At 39.2% G+C, this 18,256-nt stretch overlaps 1 protein-coding gene across 1 annotated transcript; it reads right to left on the reverse strand.

Moving 5' to 3' along the window:
- Nucleotides 1-846: 846 nt before the first annotated feature.
- ptgs1 (prostaglandin-endoperoxide synthase 1) lies at nucleotides 847-12,741 on the reverse strand. The gene is made up of 11 exons (XM_053325279.1): nucleotides 12,659-12,741; nucleotides 12,495-12,569; nucleotides 9,668-9,784; nucleotides 8,442-8,582; nucleotides 7,955-8,098; nucleotides 7,683-7,864; nucleotides 7,505-7,588; nucleotides 6,022-6,268; nucleotides 5,415-5,701; nucleotides 3,049-3,196; nucleotides 847-2,197 (listed from the first exon to the last, which is right to left on the reverse strand). The coding sequence occupies exons 1-11, from the start codon at nucleotides 12,663-12,665 to the stop codon at nucleotides 1,848-1,850; spliced, it is 1,782 nt and encodes a 593-aa protein (XP_053181254.1). The 5' UTR covers nucleotides 12,666-12,741; the 3' UTR covers nucleotides 847-1,847.
- Nucleotides 12,742-18,256: the final 5,515 nt, after the last annotated feature.

Consider the following 18,256-nt stretch of genomic DNA (forward strand, 5'->3'; position numbering starts at 1 on the left):
GCGTTTCTTTTATATGCAGCAGTGTTTCTTTTTATTTGCAGCAGCGTTTGTTTTTGTTTGCAGCGTTACTTTTATTTGCAGCTATGGCGGGTCTCGGCCACCGTATCAAACACTTTGGGGGGCTCTTTCATACCATCAGCCATTAGATGGCACGCACAACAGCTCCCAGTAGCTCCCACTCCCACTAAAAAAAGGCTAATGCTGTTCTTACTGTGTAAATCCCAGGAACATTGCACACATTTATAATCTCAGGAACTTCTGCATATTGCTTATTTATATATTGCAGATTCATTTACACAGAGATTGTTTATTTTATCATTTCCTTTTTATGCTGCTACTTTTTTCAAACTGTATTGCTGTGTCACCTCGACTCTTGAGCAATCAAGATACGTTTTATCTTGTCTGATCTTATCAGCACAGGCTGCACAGCGCAGGATGTTCAGCTTCATTGCACTAATGACCTCACTGCTTTGGTGTCATGCTCCTCTGTGTGTGCATTTCTTACAAATCTAAAGACGTAACCACAAAATTGACACATGAAACAGAGAAGTAACCCTATTAATGTGTCTTGACACAACAGCAACACCACTATACGCAACCACGACTACATCCTGTCAGTCAGTCTATGAGAACTCAGACAGAATGGCGCAACAAGTCACATCACATTTGTACATTTAGTATTGAGAGATGTAGGTTTTTCTCAATTCATGTTATGGATAATTAGTTAAACATAATTAATACTATTATTGCTTTCCTTTTTTCACTAAAATACCCAATTTTTCATATGACCACCTTCAAGTGGTTAAATGTACAAGAAACGGAGAAAAATGCAAACTCAACTGCAACAACCCAATTTATTTCAGGACAACTGACATCTGAAGCTTTTTCTCAGTGCCTATGAAATTGCAAACGTGTCCTTTAAACTTGGAGAAAGAAAAACATCTTTATTGACAAGAAGCACAAGACAGAGCGTTTTTATTCACATTTAGCCAAAACAACAATGTATCACCTCATTAGGCAGCCATTATAACCAAATTAAGTGGAAGTAAGCAGGCGGGAAGCCAGTCAGGGATCTAGTCCTGGTTGAATCTAGTCAGACTGGTTTGTTTAGGCCTCCCTGGTTTATTATTATGACTCTGGTGCCACTTAATCCCCAAACTGCACCAGTGAAAGTCCTCAGTAACAGTTTTCTCACATTTGATCTGAAACAGCCTCTAAAAACATTTATTGGGTGTAATATTAACCGAACTAAGACTTGTGTCTATTGACACAGACCAAACGTCACAGTACAGAGCTTCTCTGATGACATGTTGTTAGCAGCTTTTCATATTTGTGTTTGTCTGCTGATTCCTGAAAGCAGGACTTGAAGATGTGTTTTTACTCTTTGGGGACTTTTTTGTACATGAAATTTGCCGCAGGTGTAAGCAGAATATAGAGCCTTATATGGCAATTTTAGGGGCGTGGGTTATGCTAATTATTACATGTACTTTCTCATGAACAGGTGGTATTCATCAGGCTAAAACGAACAATTTACGACACGTTCAGTAGGAACACTCGTATGAGCAAACAGAATAGGTCACATTCACCCATTTACACACCTTCATACACCATTCATATACTGATGGGGCTACCACGCAGGGTGCCGACCATCATCATCATCAACTCATCAGATGGAGACTAACCATTCACACACATTCATACACCATTGGCGCAGCCATCAGGAGTAATTTGGGTTAAGGTACATGTGGACTGGAGGAGCTGGGAATCTTCCGATTGGTGGACGAACGCCCTATCTCCTGAGCCACAGCCGTCCCCCAATAAACTGCAAGACAATATTAGTAAAATCATTAAAGCTCTGTTGAAGGTTTCCTTGGTTTTGCCTCCTCTTCATTTCGTGGAACATGGAAGTCCACGTAAGGACACCACTTGGTGTTGAGGCACACCAGTTTCTTCAAAGTGGAGGTTTTGACGATATTGAAGCCCGTCTCTCCCCCAAAGGTGCTGGGCTTCCAGTAGTCAGGGGAGCAGATAGGGTTTCCCATCAGGCCTTTCAGGGAGAAGGGAGCTCCCATCTCTACCATACTCTCACCAAATATACCGTTAGTACGGGCCTTCTCCAGTAGGACGCCGGGGTAGAACTCCAAAGCATCTATGTCACCGTAAAGCTCCTCTAAACCTTCGGCCATTTCTACATCATCTGTTTGGAAAAGAGAAAAATCAGTCACTTATGATTAAAGAAATACACTTATTTAGAGAGTTTGATAAGAAGACTGAACAAAACTAGAGACAAGAGGTTAGTTTTTTGACTTTTTTTCCAATCTTTGTGTTTTGGTGAAATTTTGGACCATTTGGAGATTTATTGAAATGAAGCCATGTGAGAAGTTTAGATGGAAAAATCACTGGAGCTGTTAACAACTCATAGACATCTGAAATGTGAGCTTGACTACACACTGCTTTTTGTAAGACGTCAAAAGCCAAAAAAGGTTGAAAACCACTGGTTTCATCTTTAACGATGTGTTGTATTTTTTTTTTTAAAGTATATTTTTTCGAGCTTTTTTGCCTTTAATGTACAGGACAGTGGAGATAGACAGGAAACAGGAGGCAGAAAGAGGGGGAATGACATGCAGGATAAGACCGCTCGGCTCGGGATTCAAACCGGGGTCACCTGCAACGAGGGCTATAGCCTCAACACATGGGGCGGGTGCTCTACCCGCTGAGCTATGCTCAACCCCGATGTGTTGTATTTTAAAAGCTTGTTATATTATCCATTGTGTCAAATCTTCATCTGAAAAGTATTTAAATCTGTCAAATAAATGTAGTGGAGTAGAAAGTATACATTACATAAAATTAAACAATCAAGTAAAATACATGTACCTCAAAAACTACTTGAAATCTCATATCCTTCAGATGTGCACAATATCCAATAACTGCTGTATCATTATGGTTTATAACAAATATCCTGTGACCCCTTTAATGTACCTTTGTGAGACTTAAGGGGAGTATGCAAAGAGAGTCTCAAAAGCAAATTACAATATCATTCCTGCTCACCAGTGAATTCATAGAAGGAGCGGTATGGCTTGAGGTTGAACTTCTTCCTGTATTCATTGAAAGGCTGCACACGCACTGCTCTAGACTCTCTGATGACCATTTCTGCCACTTTGAGCAATAATTCATGAATATTGTGACCTCCACCTATCTGAAAAACACAAAGAAAAAAAGTTACAACAACTTTATTCTGATGAACTGAGCACATCCAGATGAAGAGCTCTTTCCTGTATTGTTGAGCAGGTAACACCATGCAGCAATCAGCCAGTCAGTATTTTTGCAACGCTGCACATCTGTGATGCTGCAGAAAGACAACATCTAAGAATCTCACTTGATTCTAAGAGATTATTTCAGGAGGAAATGTTGTGGTATAATGGTCACAAAAATATGCTGTGTCAAATGTTTCACCATCTCTGCGGTTTGAGAGAAGATTTTGTCAAGTAGTTTGAGGTTTCTAGTGAGCAGAGGAGCAGGCAGTACGTGATGAATAGGAGAAACAAGGAGTCTTGTAACAGTGTGTCCTACTATTATACCCTCTGTCTTATGGTCACTAAATGTATCTGCCAGTACAGGATATATTAGGCTCAATGTGGCATGTGAATTGTACTTGTTTAGGATACTTTTCATGAAAATCTTTCAACCATTAGACTAAGTATGTGTCATATACAACATTATCAAAACACATTTCAGAGTGAAAGATAGATGATAAATATAAGCTCAACTTCCTCTGTGGCCTCTCTTCTCGTATATCAGTTTCTTTACTGTGCTAAATGGCCTAACGAGTCACCAAGTTGCTTAGTTCACACTGTCAAAGTAGAACAGTAGTCAGGTAGCCATATAACACTTAAAAAGGTTTTGCTTGCCATAATCGTTCCTCCTTTTATTATAGCTGAGTCACCAGAATAAAATGTCTGCTTTGAATCTTTGCATTTAAATACGTAGAATATCAACATTTGTGAAGTGAAATCTATGTGAGCTGACTTTCATGTTCGGAGGAGTTGGGTGGTTGGCTAGAAATGTTGCAAAGCACATAGTTGCAAAAGCTTAAAAACAGCAGAAGCCACTGTTGGAGACCACTGCACACTTCCCCTTTCAACCGACAAAAGCAGGTATTTTTAGTGTAGTGTATTTTTTTATACGTATGGACATTTGTAGCCATTTTTCTGGCGACAAAACTGGATATTTCAACCCAAACCATGCTCTATTCCTAACCCTTACCACGTGTTTTCTGTGCCTAAATCTAACCAGACTCTAACCCACAGTCTTAAAACATAAAACATCATTATTCAACTGATAACAGCCATGTGCTTTGAATGTAAGCTACGTTCACACTGCAGGCCTTAATGCTCAATTCCGATTTTTTTGTTTGGCTGTTCATATTACACCTTTAAATGTGGCCTGTCTGCGGACTGCAATATGAACAGCCCACGCTCCTGAAGTGACCCCATGCTCAGTTGATCATTAATGACGTCACACACAGAACAGTGTTTACAGAAGCGAACATGGCAACAGCTGGTGAAGTTACTGGTAGTCTCATTTATGGTCTAATGTTAAAAACTGTGTGTGGCGGCAGCCGGGAAATTTGAGAGCGTGTGATGTTAAAAAGGAGGAAGAGGAGAAAGAAAATGAATACTTTAATGATGTTTGCAGAGCATTAGCTGTGTGTTGCTGTGTGTTGCTCCAGAATAACTTCAAAGTCGCATTAAATGCCACCTGACTGTTCAGATTGCGGTCGCATTCAAAAATCTGATATCCGATTCAGTACCACATTTGAAAGTGGCCTGAATCGGATTTGGAAATGTCAGATTCAATGCGACTTGTGCTGTTCACGTTGTCAGAAACAAATGAGATATGGGTCACATTTGAGCGAACAAATCGGATTCAGGTCACTTTTAACTGCAGTGTGAACGTAGCCTAAGTGATGGGGAAAACACTTATACAGTATATATTACAAAGTTGTCCAAATTAGTCGAATGAAGTGATTATTTTCCAAGGTTACAACCTTTCCAGTGCAAGTTTCCCTCTATTTATTACTATCCTTTCTCTGCTACTCAACATGAGCACAGATACACTTTCAGCAGATGAATGTGAAAACAGCTTTTTAGTGTCAAACGCTGCACATACATCACTTTGCACAGTGAAGCTCAAACATCCAAATGAAGGAAGAAGAATAAAAACAAATATTTGAGTGGAGGGGGACTTTAGATTTTCTATCTCATCCCTACAATATTATTTTCATTTTGAAGTTGTCCGAAATGTAACTAAGTCTAATCTTCCTGTCTAAAAAGCAAATAAACTGTAAGACTTTAGCTGCATTTGCACTGCTAACACTTGATTCTAGTGCCCAGTGAGTATTGGTGCTTCACTACCTGTCCTGCAGGCTGTCGAGAGAAAGCATCGACCATTTTCTCCACTCCGTAATGCATGAGGAGTGAGGTGTTGTAGTAAAACTGGGTGTGCGGGATATCATCTCCGTCAATGAGGAAGCTGTCAGGCATCAGTGGGTGCCAGTGATAGAGCTGGCAGAACTCCAGGGCGATGCGGTTGCTGTACTGGAAACGTGAGGTGAAGAGCAGGGGGGGATCGAACGTCAGCTTCAGCATGTAACCGCTCAACTGCTGCACGTACTCCTCTATTATAATGTTGATGATCTCCCCTGGGGGGCAAAAAAATCACACTGAATAAAGGCTTATAGAAGTGAAAAATATTTAAAGATGCTTGAAGAAGGCAGGTTTTGAAACATTCCTAAATGGCAAGTTAACACCTGGGGTGGACAAAAAAATGAGAACACACAATGTTGTGCAGTCAAATACAATACCACAGCATGTCAGCTCGAAAAAAGTTTAATATACATCTATTATGTCATTAAATATTAAACACTAGGTCAATGTTTCATGCAGAGTTGTATTTTGCAACGTATTTTCCCCTTGTATGTAAATGGCAGGGAAAGCAGGTTTTCCCTTCAGTGGCTCTCACCTATGATGATGAGTCTGGCAGTCTGGAAGAGCTGCTCATCGTCCCAGGTAGGATGTTCTGCCTGCAGGATGTCACAGACCCTGTTATGCTCCCTCAGCCATATGGTCGCATACATGGTGAGACCCGGCAGCATGCCAAAAACCTCCTGACCGATGGCCAGACGCTGCTCTTGAGGGAACTTTTCAGGATACAGCATGTGCACAGGGGCATCAGATATTTTAGGGGGGTACACCTCACCGTTTACTAACTGTGGATGAAAAAAAAATGTGTGAAGAGAAAGGTTAAAAGATAAATCATCATTCTTGTTTTTAAGCTATTTGTACTTCTCACTTTCTTTCAAGTGTTAAATATGCGTTCTTTGCGCCTTTGTGAGTGAAACACCACTCTCATGCAGAACGGCTTTTTAGATAAGGCTGGTTTGAGGAAGTTCCTCTCAAGGCCTGATCACCACTTGAAGCATGCGAAAGACAAAGTAATGTGTTATCAGCCTCCCGCGATATATACTGACTGATGGATAAAATTGTGTTTCTTCACAACCATATCCTTATCACTACTATCTAGAAAATGTGCTGCCGCTACTATTTTCAGAAGTTGACGTGACACAGGAAGTGAAAGCTATTTACAGCTAACACCCTATAGATGCACAAGACACAGACAAGAAGTGCATGCATGACTGATACCCCGACTATATCCAGACGTTAGGAAACTATTACTGATATTAACTTAATGACTACCAAAATAACTTTATATTTCAAATAGTAAATGCAACTAGTTACTTAGTAGGATAGTGTTAATAAAGTGACATTTAGAAGTGTCACTGAGGCACTTTGTCAGCTGAAATTACCAATTTAAAGCAACAATTATAGAAATAGACTTATTCTGTTTCTTTCAAGGAAGAGTTCATAATATTCCAAGTAAAACAATAGTTAGGTGCCCAAAAATAGGGAAAAGGCTTTGATTGAAGTAATCGTTCTTCCTTTTATTACAGCCCAGTCACCAGAATAAAATGTTGGCATTGTACGCTTCTGCAAACCACAGATAAATTAAATCTCTACATACTTTACAGCTGAAACTGAAAGGTCTAATTTAAAGTAACAGTACCAGAAGTACACTTATTTGTTTTCTTGTTGAGAGTAAGATGAGAAGATCTAAATTACTCAAATGTTAAGACTTTGTAGGACCCTCTTATTAGAATGGTATTTAATACCTATTTCACAATCATATCAGCAAAGTATGATGGAAAACTAGTACAGTGTAGGTAGGATATGGCTTAAAATTACATTATATAATTCAATACATTTTCAGCACTTCCCAGCAGCAGCACTACATAATAATCATTCTTAATGATGTTATTCATTAAATAAATGTGACGTGAACCCATATGAAAAGCATAAAATGGAAACGTCCCTGTTATGAGAGTGGATGTATTAGAAGATGTGTACACTAGACTGACATGGCAAACAGTGTTAATATGCATGAATACCTGATATTTCAGCTTTCCATCTGTATGAAGCCGTAGTTGATGCTGTCGCACGAGATTGTCTCCATATATATTGCTCGCATCTACCTGGGTGAGTATAAGATTGATTATGATTATTAGATTTATTGTTTAAATGAGATCTTGACTGGAAGTGACTGCTGAATGTCAGTATGTGTCTCACTCCGTGTCCTAGAGCCTTGGTGAAGCCTCCCTGAACTGCATGGTCTGTCTTGAAGAACTGATGGGTGAAATGTTGCGCCATGAAGGCAAACATCAGATTGGTTCCCTGAGGATCTGGCCTGAACTGCTTTCTCTTAAAGAAACGCTCCGCCAACACTTTGGGATCAGGGAGAACAGGTTTGCCTGCAGAGGGAGAAACATGTCAGTAACATTATATGATCTCTTGTTCTGGAAAGTCACCTGTGTGTAGTTGTGCTGGTTTAACCTTCTCACCTTTAGTTCCCATGGGCAAAGGGCAGTCTTTAGGTACAGGAGGTAGAAGCCGGGTGTAGTAGGAGGTGTTGTAGTAGGACTCCCAGCTAAGGTATCCATACTTAGTATTGTAGGTCGGAGGGCTTGAAATAAGGTCACTTCGGACTATAGGATGATGAAAGTACAAATGATGAACCAGCTGCATGTTTCATCAAAGCTGAAGCAACCTGCAGTTCTGAAATAATGTCAATATAACCTCATCACACCTAACCCAAAGCAGCCTAGAACCCAGAAATATGTATACATTTTTAATCATGGTGACAAACAAAACTCCTGCCTGTATGGATATGTTCAAGTATACAGGATACATATTGTGAACATAAGAGAAGAACTGAAGAAAATGTTTGTCGCCTCGACAAAGTGGTCTGTGGTCTGTCATCAGTGATTCTGCTGATTGTATGGGTGGAAGTTGACTCAGCGTTTAGGAGGTTTTAATCTTATCACCTACCTGTCAGCACATATCTCATAAATATATCGTGCAGGAAAGAGCTGTTGACCAGGTCCCAGAACCACTTGAAGTGTGTCAGGAGGTAGTGAACCACCGAAGGGCTGGGCTTTAGCATGCGGCGAATGCGGGTCCAGAACTCCGCTACAGACAAAAATCAAGAATAAACATTGTTGAGAAACACATAATATATACATACACATAAAATAATGTATTAATTATTAATAAAGGGTCTCTCTTCGTAAAGTAGCCCTCATATTTTAGAGCATATGTCAGGCGATTATCTGTGTTAATGTCAAAAAATCTCATGTAAAGAGCCAAACCAACAATGAACTGATCATAGTAACAAGTATAGTGTGTTTATCCAAAGTCTTATCTTATTCCTCTGTGTCATAGGCCTTCATTGTAGTCCAAAAACTATTATAAACACATGAACGAGCCACACTACTGCACTGGGTGACATGTTCGTTTTTCCCAAAGAGTATGATTACTAGTTTGTTTAGTAGCAGCTCCAGTGTCAAGTTTTTACTCTCCAGACAGTTTTGACTGAACTAAATTTCTTTGGGGAATTTACAACATCTGAGTCAGAGTCTGATCAATACAACGAGCATGAAAAAACGGCGATTGATTACTGTGAATGAAAATGCACCTTCTTGTTATTACTCTTTGGAGCCGTTTCTAACCAAACTGACGGGGACAATGAACACGTCAACCTGTATACCTATACTTGTACATTGGGTTAATTCATTGTTGTTTTGGCTCTGCACATGAGGTTTGTTGACAGTACAAAAAATATAGAAAATTGTCAGACTCTTTAAAAAAATATTCTTATTATGGATATCCATAATAAGAATATTTTTTTAAAGAGTCTGATATCTGAACCCTGTATCTGAGTGTGGTAATAGAAACCAATCCAAAACTACACCCATTTTATCCTGTTTCTGGTGACTACATCCTTTTATTTCCCTCTTTAAAAGGTTTCTTACATTTATTATCTCACCGGAAGCTGAAAAAATAAACACCATGACTGCTGCAGTAATTCAATTGTTAATTGTTCCATATCCTGGAACAACCACACTCTGTTTTGAAATTACACAGAATAAGGGTTAATGGTCATCAAGGGGAATTCGGGAGGTTTCCCAGAGGATTAAGTGGAAGTCACATGGCTGTGACTGTAATACAAATCCACAGTTTGACAAACAGATACTCAGATTTTTTTTTAAACTTACGAATAGTGCAGTTTTCCCCGTAGAAACCAGTGCGAGAGCAGTCACATTCATAGCGGTTTGTCCCAAATCTCACACACACTCCTGAGTGCTGACAAGGGTAGTAGCAACAGGGATTCGCTGCAAACAAAGAAAAGTCAAGTTCATTTTATTCATGCTGTAGATCAACATCACAAAACACAAATAAACCCCACCAACAGAGAAACTTTAACAGGTGGGAAAAAGAAAAAGGTCATCTGCTTTGTGCAACTGAACCTCAGACAGAGTAATCTGTTAGATAAAACGGTTGATCGTCACTGAGGTGACTTTGAACAGATGGTGTGATGATTCAGAGTGATACTGAAAGCAGAGGTGAAAAACCAAAGATGAAGCTCAGACAACCCAAAAGTGATGCACTAAAAGACTGCATACTTAATTATACTGTAGCTCACATTGTGTGGAGTAGATATCGTAAAGCAGCTTCCTTCAAGGTAAATCGTCCAATTTTAGGGTTAAGAGTTGGTTAAAGGTTAAATTTCAGTCTAGTAATATCTTTTAGAGGCAGGTGTGAATATAGGCACTGTGCATATACACATATATTATAAATATGACAGTGAGTGAGGTCATGTTGCATGAATACTCGCAATGTTTATACTTTAATTACATTTTGCAACCAATACTTTTGTACTTTTACTTCAGTAAGATTTTGAATGCAATGTTTTTACTTGTAAATTAATATTTCTGTATTGTGATTTTGCTACTTTTACTTAAATGATTTCAGTTATTCTTCCACTACTGCAGAATATTTGCAAGAACTAATAGTATAATGGGTGCCATAATGCTACTGTCACCTAACACCCATATCTTTAACCCTCCGTGCAGTTGTAATAGGACTTCCTGTCCTCCCCTCATACTTGCAGAAGTTCAGTGAGATAATCAGAAGCTGCAGCTTTTTCTTCCTTATTAGTTGAGAATGAGTCAGTAGATAAGCGTGGTCATGAACAACTGATAGATTTACGTTTCTGAAAAGAAAGCGTATAAATGCATGCATGTTGTAAATAGAGTAGTTGATTGAGTCAGTGAACTTATGTTGGCCTTTCTCTTTCAGGGAAGCACGCCTCAAATATTTTGATTTAGCTTTCTGATGCAGAAAAACACAAATAGTTACAAAAAACACAAAACTACAGTACAGCATACAGTACAAGCACTGTGTAAATGTACACAATAGATAAGATGTATTTCATAATCCCACATTTTTATTTTCCTATGGTATGACCTGAATTGCAGTTTTAGTCTGCTCTGCACCAAAGGCTGGTCACTTTTGGCTTAAATGAAAATACAAGTCCATTCATTCAGCCTGTCCCAGCATGCAAAGGACAGGTTCACAACTATTCAAGTCATAATTATTTTCTTGGTCTAATTATTAACTGCCTGCTTTGTGATGTTTATATGGCTCATGCTGTGCCGTCACTCATTAATTAATAAACATTAACACTATTTCAAACACTGTTCTTTCTATTTAAAGCACAACATTAAATTACATTAAGTGTTATACTGTGATTGGATTGCTAGCTTCCATTGTGTCTCTTTCATCCACTAAAGTGGCGGGAACGTCTCAGTAGCCCAGACGTCACTGGATCTTGTCATGGTTAACAATTTCAAGGAAATCTAAAACTTAATACTTATGATTTTTCTCACCCTCCAAAACTACTGTGAATAAATTAACTGCATTTGTAGAAATTATGACAGACTTTACAATTTGCAGAAGACAGAAGAACAGCAAAAACTTCCTGTTCTTTCAGTAACGACTATGTGAGAAATGTAATCTTCAGGCCAAGCAAATCAGAGGCAAACTAGGGAGAGTTATGTCTTTGGCATAGCAGCATTGTTATGTTTGTGTCTCAGACACAGAGAAATAATAAGTACCTAAATACAGACAGCGGGCAGGGTCTTTGTAGATACATACACCACCACACATTTGTAGTGGGTCATTAATAGGGAGGGGTAATGTTTAAAAAATCATCATAACTGTCCCAATCCAAGCGCCCTTAAAGTGACACCGATACCAATTGAGTACTTCATTTGATACCTATTACAGTTTTTGTGCACTAACTTTTATCCAGCCTAACAGGCGTGTAGCGTAGCCACACTTTAGAGCGTTTAGGTGGCATCTTGGCGGCTAAACTGTTAAGCGTGCTAATTCAAACCACCACAGACGGTTTGTAGCTGCTGTGGCTGTGGGCCAATCACGTTGCATTAAATTGAAGAACACTTGCGTTGATTGGCTGTGAGCAAGATCATAGAAATAGTCATATTTTCTAGCTCTGGGTGCAAAAATGGATCGATTGCAGGTATCGTTTGATGGTTTCGATACAACTTGGTATCAATTTATTTCAGTCGATACCTTAAAGGCGTTGAGTACCGATACACAGCCCTAGTCATAAGTCATGATTGAGTGTGATTTCTTTGGTATGAGTCAGTATATTGTTTTTCAGGAAAATCCTGCATAGTGTACCTTTAATTTAAATTTATTGGAATTTATTATTATAATTATTATTTATTTATTTATTATTATAGGAGTAGATTGCATTAATCACCTGTTCACAGCTGATGTTAACACGTTTTCATTTCATTAAAAAAAAACAACCACCTCGACGCAGGTTTAAAAAGACGGTGAGCTAAACAGATATAATTCATAGATAAAAGTCTCTTAACCTCAAAATTATGTATAACATGTTTTGAAAATTGTTTAACACAGTTTTACAATAAATTCACGCCAATTTTGTCCCCAAAAATCCAACTTTTCTGTCCAAATATGAAACAACTGTGACGAATAATAAAAGTTTCTTACCAACACTTGAGTCACTGGCACATGATGAGCTTTCCAGCAGCAACAAAGACACCCAGATAGTCAGGAAACTAAACCCTGCAAGCATCACAACAGCTGAAAATTACAAGTGTGGATAACATAATTTTAAAAAGGCAGGTGTTTCATCAAATATTTTTTGGACGTACCTTTCATGGCTTCCACACTACGAGAGGTCGAAATTGGTGAATAATAAAAGGCTAAAAAAAAAAATAATTAAAAAAGGTTCACAGTTTTATTCTGTTTCTAGAAAGCAAATTTGAAAACTGAAGGAGATGTTTCTCCATATCAGCACATACTGACATGGTCTAATTGGCTGTGTAACATTAATATTGAGAATGGGCGGTCTCAAAGTTGCCACTACTTCCTCTATTTAGCCCTCAATAAAACTTCTGCAAGTGACTCCAAATTATCTTGATTTCTTAGTGTTGCTCGGCAGGGACAAATTGATCACAACATAATGTTTAAACCCCTTTTAATATGTTTTTTTCTCTCAGAATAAAACGATCTGTTTCCAAATGAAAAAATATAATGTTTATGTATCATTCATATAATTAAAGTGGCAGGAAACTATCTCACACTGGTGCGACACGGGACAGTCTCACAGAGCTCTGTCGCCACCTGCTGGCAAACATATAAAACAACCAGTCTTCATTAAAGTAAGCCCATTGAATTTAAATTTTAATTAAAATACTGAGAAGCTAATGACTGATACATGCACTCACGAAACACTCCATTACCCTCAATGTTGGGTGTGCAAGATAATAATGCTAGAAATAATTATCTTTTTTTAATTATCTAGATTTTTTTTTAAAGGGCGTTCAATCCAGTAATCATAAGTAATGAATTATGTTAATTTGGTCTGAATTCTTGTTGTTTGTTAGGACTGTTTCCAAAAGCTTGCTCTGTTGACTTATGCCTGTCTCTTTATACCCTGATCAGAAGGCCTAAAAACACCCTGCAGAGGTCAGCAGTCTATCACGAAACTAACACACACATACAGAGAGAGAGACACTGACACTAATTAGGAATCTGATTTGTGTCTTTAAAGAGGAAAAATAGAAACATGAAAACTCGTTTGCAGCTGCGCAGGCTTCTTAATAAAGAAAATGAACTACACAATACAGTCGAGCTGCCAGGTGCTGCTCTTTGATTCTTTCCCATGGCGGCATTATCTGAGCCAAACCTGTGTGAGATTTTTGCCTGTTGAAGTAACTCTCCAGTGTAATTTCCCACATACTGTAGCAATTTTAGGTCTTAGCTTGTCTGCTGTGTCTTTTTTTTCAGATAAGTTCAATCTTGATCAAAAAAATGTCCTTCTTTAACTTCTCCTTGAAGCTTGTATGTTACTGAATATGCTTTTTTGGATTCAAATAGAGTCATTATCAAAGTGATTTTGTTTCCATTACCGCTGTAATTACAGTTAGTTTGTGTGTCACGTTTCTCTATTCTCACATCTTAAATATTTTCTGTGAATTCTTAACATTTATCTAGTAAAAGTCTTCCTGATTAAATGTCTGCAAGTGGTTCTTCTGATAAGGTTTGCTTTCCACATCCTGTCATCTTCAAGAAGAGTTCAGTACAATGTTGTGCCTCACGTACCGTTTTGACCCAAAACTGAATGAGCTCAGCTTCTTCTTCTCAGAGACCGTATTGTGTCGTCTGCCAAGTTTGTTCAGTGTGCGTTAAAGGGTGTGTGTGCAGCCCTAAGGCTTTAAGACAAAGAGAAGGTCCAGCTGGTCATAATGTCTGCTCTTAAAACTATAGTGTACATCTTATAATAACATTATTTTCAATCAATTGTGACAATAAAAGTGTTTAACAGGTTTGAGAAATTATTATTTCTTTGACAGAAAATGCAGCTAAATTGAATTAAATATCATTGTTTGGGAGTGTAGATGTGAGGAGATGCCTTTGAGTGCAGTGGGAAATTGTACAGTAGTGCATTTTAACCCTGCCAAGACCCATAATCCATCTTTCTCCAGAAAAGTCCTGGAAAACTGGGAATACTTTTTCTTTTTAGTTTAGGCAATGATACTCAGAGGTACCTGACATGGATATCATGTTAATAATAAACTTAAATGCTCCGGTATTATCAGTATATTTCTTGCATGCAAGGTGGATTTTTTTTGTGGATCATGGATTACTGCCTGAATTAGTCAATCAAATATGATAATTTAAATACATGTGATTCATTTTTCATTTTCTTTTCTATAGTTCTTATCTCTTTCCTGCCTCACTAGACTGTTTCCTGCACTGCTATAACTTGTGAATTTCCCCTCTGGGGATCAATAAAGCCTGATCTTATCTTATTTGTCCGATTTCACTTGTAGTAAATCCACAATGACCTGGATGAAGCAAAATCTCCATGTTGCTGATAAAGGTTGCTGAAATGTTGCTGTTATCCCACCCAACATAAATCAGTAAGGCTGCATGCCTTAATTTTTCATTTTCATTTCTTTTTTCAGTCCAAAGTTATAATCAGATTTAGCTTTTCAGAAACCAATATCAGGTTTTGTGCTTGCTATACATGTTATTTTCTCAATGTCATTTGCCACTGAAATACAGCAGCATTCAATTTGGAGCCTATATGAAAAACTTTTAGAGAGAGGAATAAATAATGAGGAGCACTTGAATGCAGCACACTATTTTACCCCTCCCAGTGCTTATATTAGGCCCTATATGCTTTCTGTTGTAGGCATAGGTCTACTCTTTTTACAACTAACCCTGATCCGTCTTCAAAACAGCATCGACTCATATTTTCACTTTGAATAAATTTAGAAACCAGAAAATTTGTCAGCCTTGTGTTGATTTTGTTTGATTTTCAGTGCTTTGCATTGTGAGTATTTAGTCTTTAAGTTTCATAACTGAAAACTTAGAGCATCAGTACATCAACCTTTAGTGGATGTTTAGTTTACCAACCAACTTCAAACAGCAACCTGTATTTGAATTACACTCTGTTTCCTAGACATGTTGGCCGTGATTGATATGAAAAAGAATGAGACGCATCAGGAACTAATTATCAAATCATCATTTCCCGCCTTACAAGTGCCTGTAAAGGACTCCTATCTGCGCCGGGCTCGTAGACGTGCTGCTGGTTGCCATGGTGCTGCTGGCACAGGCTGCAGGCCGAGCCTTGTTGCTTCCTATAGCATTCCTGGTAATTGAGATCAGATGCTCCTCTGAGTGGAACCTGGACTGGGAGTAACCTGGAAGCATTTATTTTATGGGGAAGATGTTTAGTTAAGCCATGCTCCTGCTCTAAATGAGCCTCGGTGCAGCTCTGGTGATGAATACGATTGGTGAAAGCACTGAAAGCTGGTTCCTGACTTCTTCCTTCCCCGGGATCAGGTTACAGATTAGCAGACTTCCTGTCCAGTTGTGGAATGGGCCAATCCAACTGACGGAGCGGCAATGGGGGTACAGACGAGGGCATCGTGTGTTATCTCAGATGTGGTTTTTGACAGAGCCCCACAGCGGTGGGTCCTTAAACAGCCCTTCAGGTATCATTTGTTAAACCAGCTGATTGTAGAGGAGGACAGACCTCATCTGGAGTCAGCTGGTGGTCCACATAGACAACGATAGGCGGACTGTACTTAAAGCTGCAACGGTCAATATCTTTATATAAACAATGGATCAAATGGCTTTTTACAATGTGAGGGGGGTTTCTCAAATGATGAATGCACATTGAATTATCACCAAACTCTGCAGTACCTCTCAGCTCTTTTTAACTTTTTAGTCTGGGGCCCCTCTGTGTGGAGTTTGCATGTTCTCCTCGTGGCTGCATGGGTTCTCTCCGGCCTCCTCCACACAGACCAAAAACATGCAGGTTGGGTTAATTGGTCACTGCAAATTGCCCGTATACAGTAGGTGTGAATGTGAGTGTGAATGGTTGTTGTCTAATCTATGTTAGCCCTGCGATGGACTGGCCCAATGACAACCGGGATTGGCTCTAGCCCCCCCCCCCCACGACCTTCTGTAGCATAAGCAGTGTGAGAAAAAAATTGACAAACAAACTAATTAATAGTCTGTTTTTAACTCATTGTTTTGATTTTCTACCCAGAATCATAAACACTCACTGAACACCATCTGTCCAACACCAAACTGCAGACAGACAAAGGTAGCAACGAGCTGGTGAACATAGTGGAACATTTAGCAGCTAAAGATTCATTTTTCTCCAGAATTGGTGGATAACAGAAGAGCAAATTCTGGGCTTGCATTTGTCAGGTCCAGGGAAGCTACTGTATGCTAAGTTTGCCCTTTGTCCTGTTAATGTGTAAATTGTTCACTGACAACTTTATGAGGTAATAATATGTTAGCTGTGTTTTCTGCTTGTTTCTGCTGCCCACAAGTGGCCAAAATAATCAATGAATCCAATATTAACTTGATACAGTGAACATAACAGTTGACTATTAACACATTCAGTGCCTGGAGAGCAACTTTAGCAATCACTTGGAGTCATGTTTCTGGTAACCTGTTTTTTTTTTTTCCTTTTTAGCTCTGGTTTGGTCTCCACCACCTCCTGAAGGAAATATGTGGCTCTTTAGCTGCTGAATGCTTCACTGTTTTCACCAGCTGATAGCTAACTTAGTGCACAGAGCAGTTTATGAGACCTTTTTTCTTCGTGTAGCCTACACACATTGCTGCTGTCAGAAATTAGAGAATGAGGGACCTAAAATGGGGTAAAGAGTTTGGACGACCTGCATAGAATTCAAGAGTTTGATGAAAATTAAACCAAAACATTAAAGCTGCCAGCGAAAAATCCAAAAAATGAACTGAAAGATGCGACAAGTAGAGCCGAGGGGGACTGCAGAGTCAAGTTATAATTCTCTGTCAGCACTTTAGCATTAGACATTGTCATCTGACCCACTGTTGATATAAATATATTGATTAGACCAGCTTGAATAAATGCACTGGATACTCCCAGTACCGTGTATACATTCCTGGAGAAAGGAGACTTTATTTTTAATCAGTTGGTTTGGATCTCGTCTTGAGCTTAGCGTGCTCACATGATGTGTACTGAGAATAGTGGAGCTCACGTTGTATTGTGGGTTAGGTCTTGGCGGTCATAATCCTCTGGCCTTTACACTACATGCTGCAAATGATCAGAGCGCTGTAGGAGGAGCAAGATTTGGAGTCATTCATCAGCTGTCAGAGAGCTGGCACAGCTCACCATAGAATAACAAGGGACTCCCCTCACTGTAGCGTAGTCACTCTGCACACATTTTCACAGTTTCAAGCTCATTGGCTGCAGCCCTCAAAAGTTAAGGGTGCATGAAAAACAAACACAAGCGGGTACTTCACTTAACTATTCATCACTGTGTCACTTGACCAGAAGCTAGCATTAGTCATGAAAGTGGTAAATACATGCTGTGCCACAACACATCAGGGTAAAGTGTTTTTGTCCAAAGTATATTACCTCTTTGCACTTTCTGCTTTATCACACACTCCTGCCTAATATGGTGAATGACTATTTTGTTAAAACAAACACTGACGGAGTTCTGGTTATGCTCCAGGTTGTAGATCCTTTCCAGCGCACCTCCGTTTCCTGTCCCACCTTCTTCTCTTACCCCAGTTGATCAGAGTGTAAGCGTGCCACCACCAGCCACCTCTCCTTGACACCGCTCGAGTCTGCTCCTCATTCAGAGCTGCTAGGATCAACGGAGCGGCAGGATATTGCAGTCGGCATCAAACCAAACACGCAATGCGTCCTGCACAAGTAATCTCCATGTTGAGCCTATATGAAG

This window comes from Scomber japonicus, chromosome 9, assembly GCF_027409825.1.
Source record: "Scomber japonicus isolate fScoJap1 chromosome 9, fScoJap1.pri, whole genome shotgun sequence".
Taxonomy (NCBI): domain Eukaryota; kingdom Metazoa; phylum Chordata; class Actinopteri; order Scombriformes; family Scombridae; genus Scomber; species Scomber japonicus.

Coding starts and splice junctions, on each gene's coding strand:
- ptgs1 (XM_053325279.1), bottom strand. Junction 7,589..7,682: donor CCAAGGCTCTAGGACACGGA/GTGAGACACATA, acceptor ATACTCACCCAG/GTAGATGCGAGCAATATATA. Junction 5,702..6,021: donor TGCCAGACTCATCATCATAG/GTGAGAGCCACT, acceptor TTTGCCCCCCAG/GGGAGATCATCAACATTATA.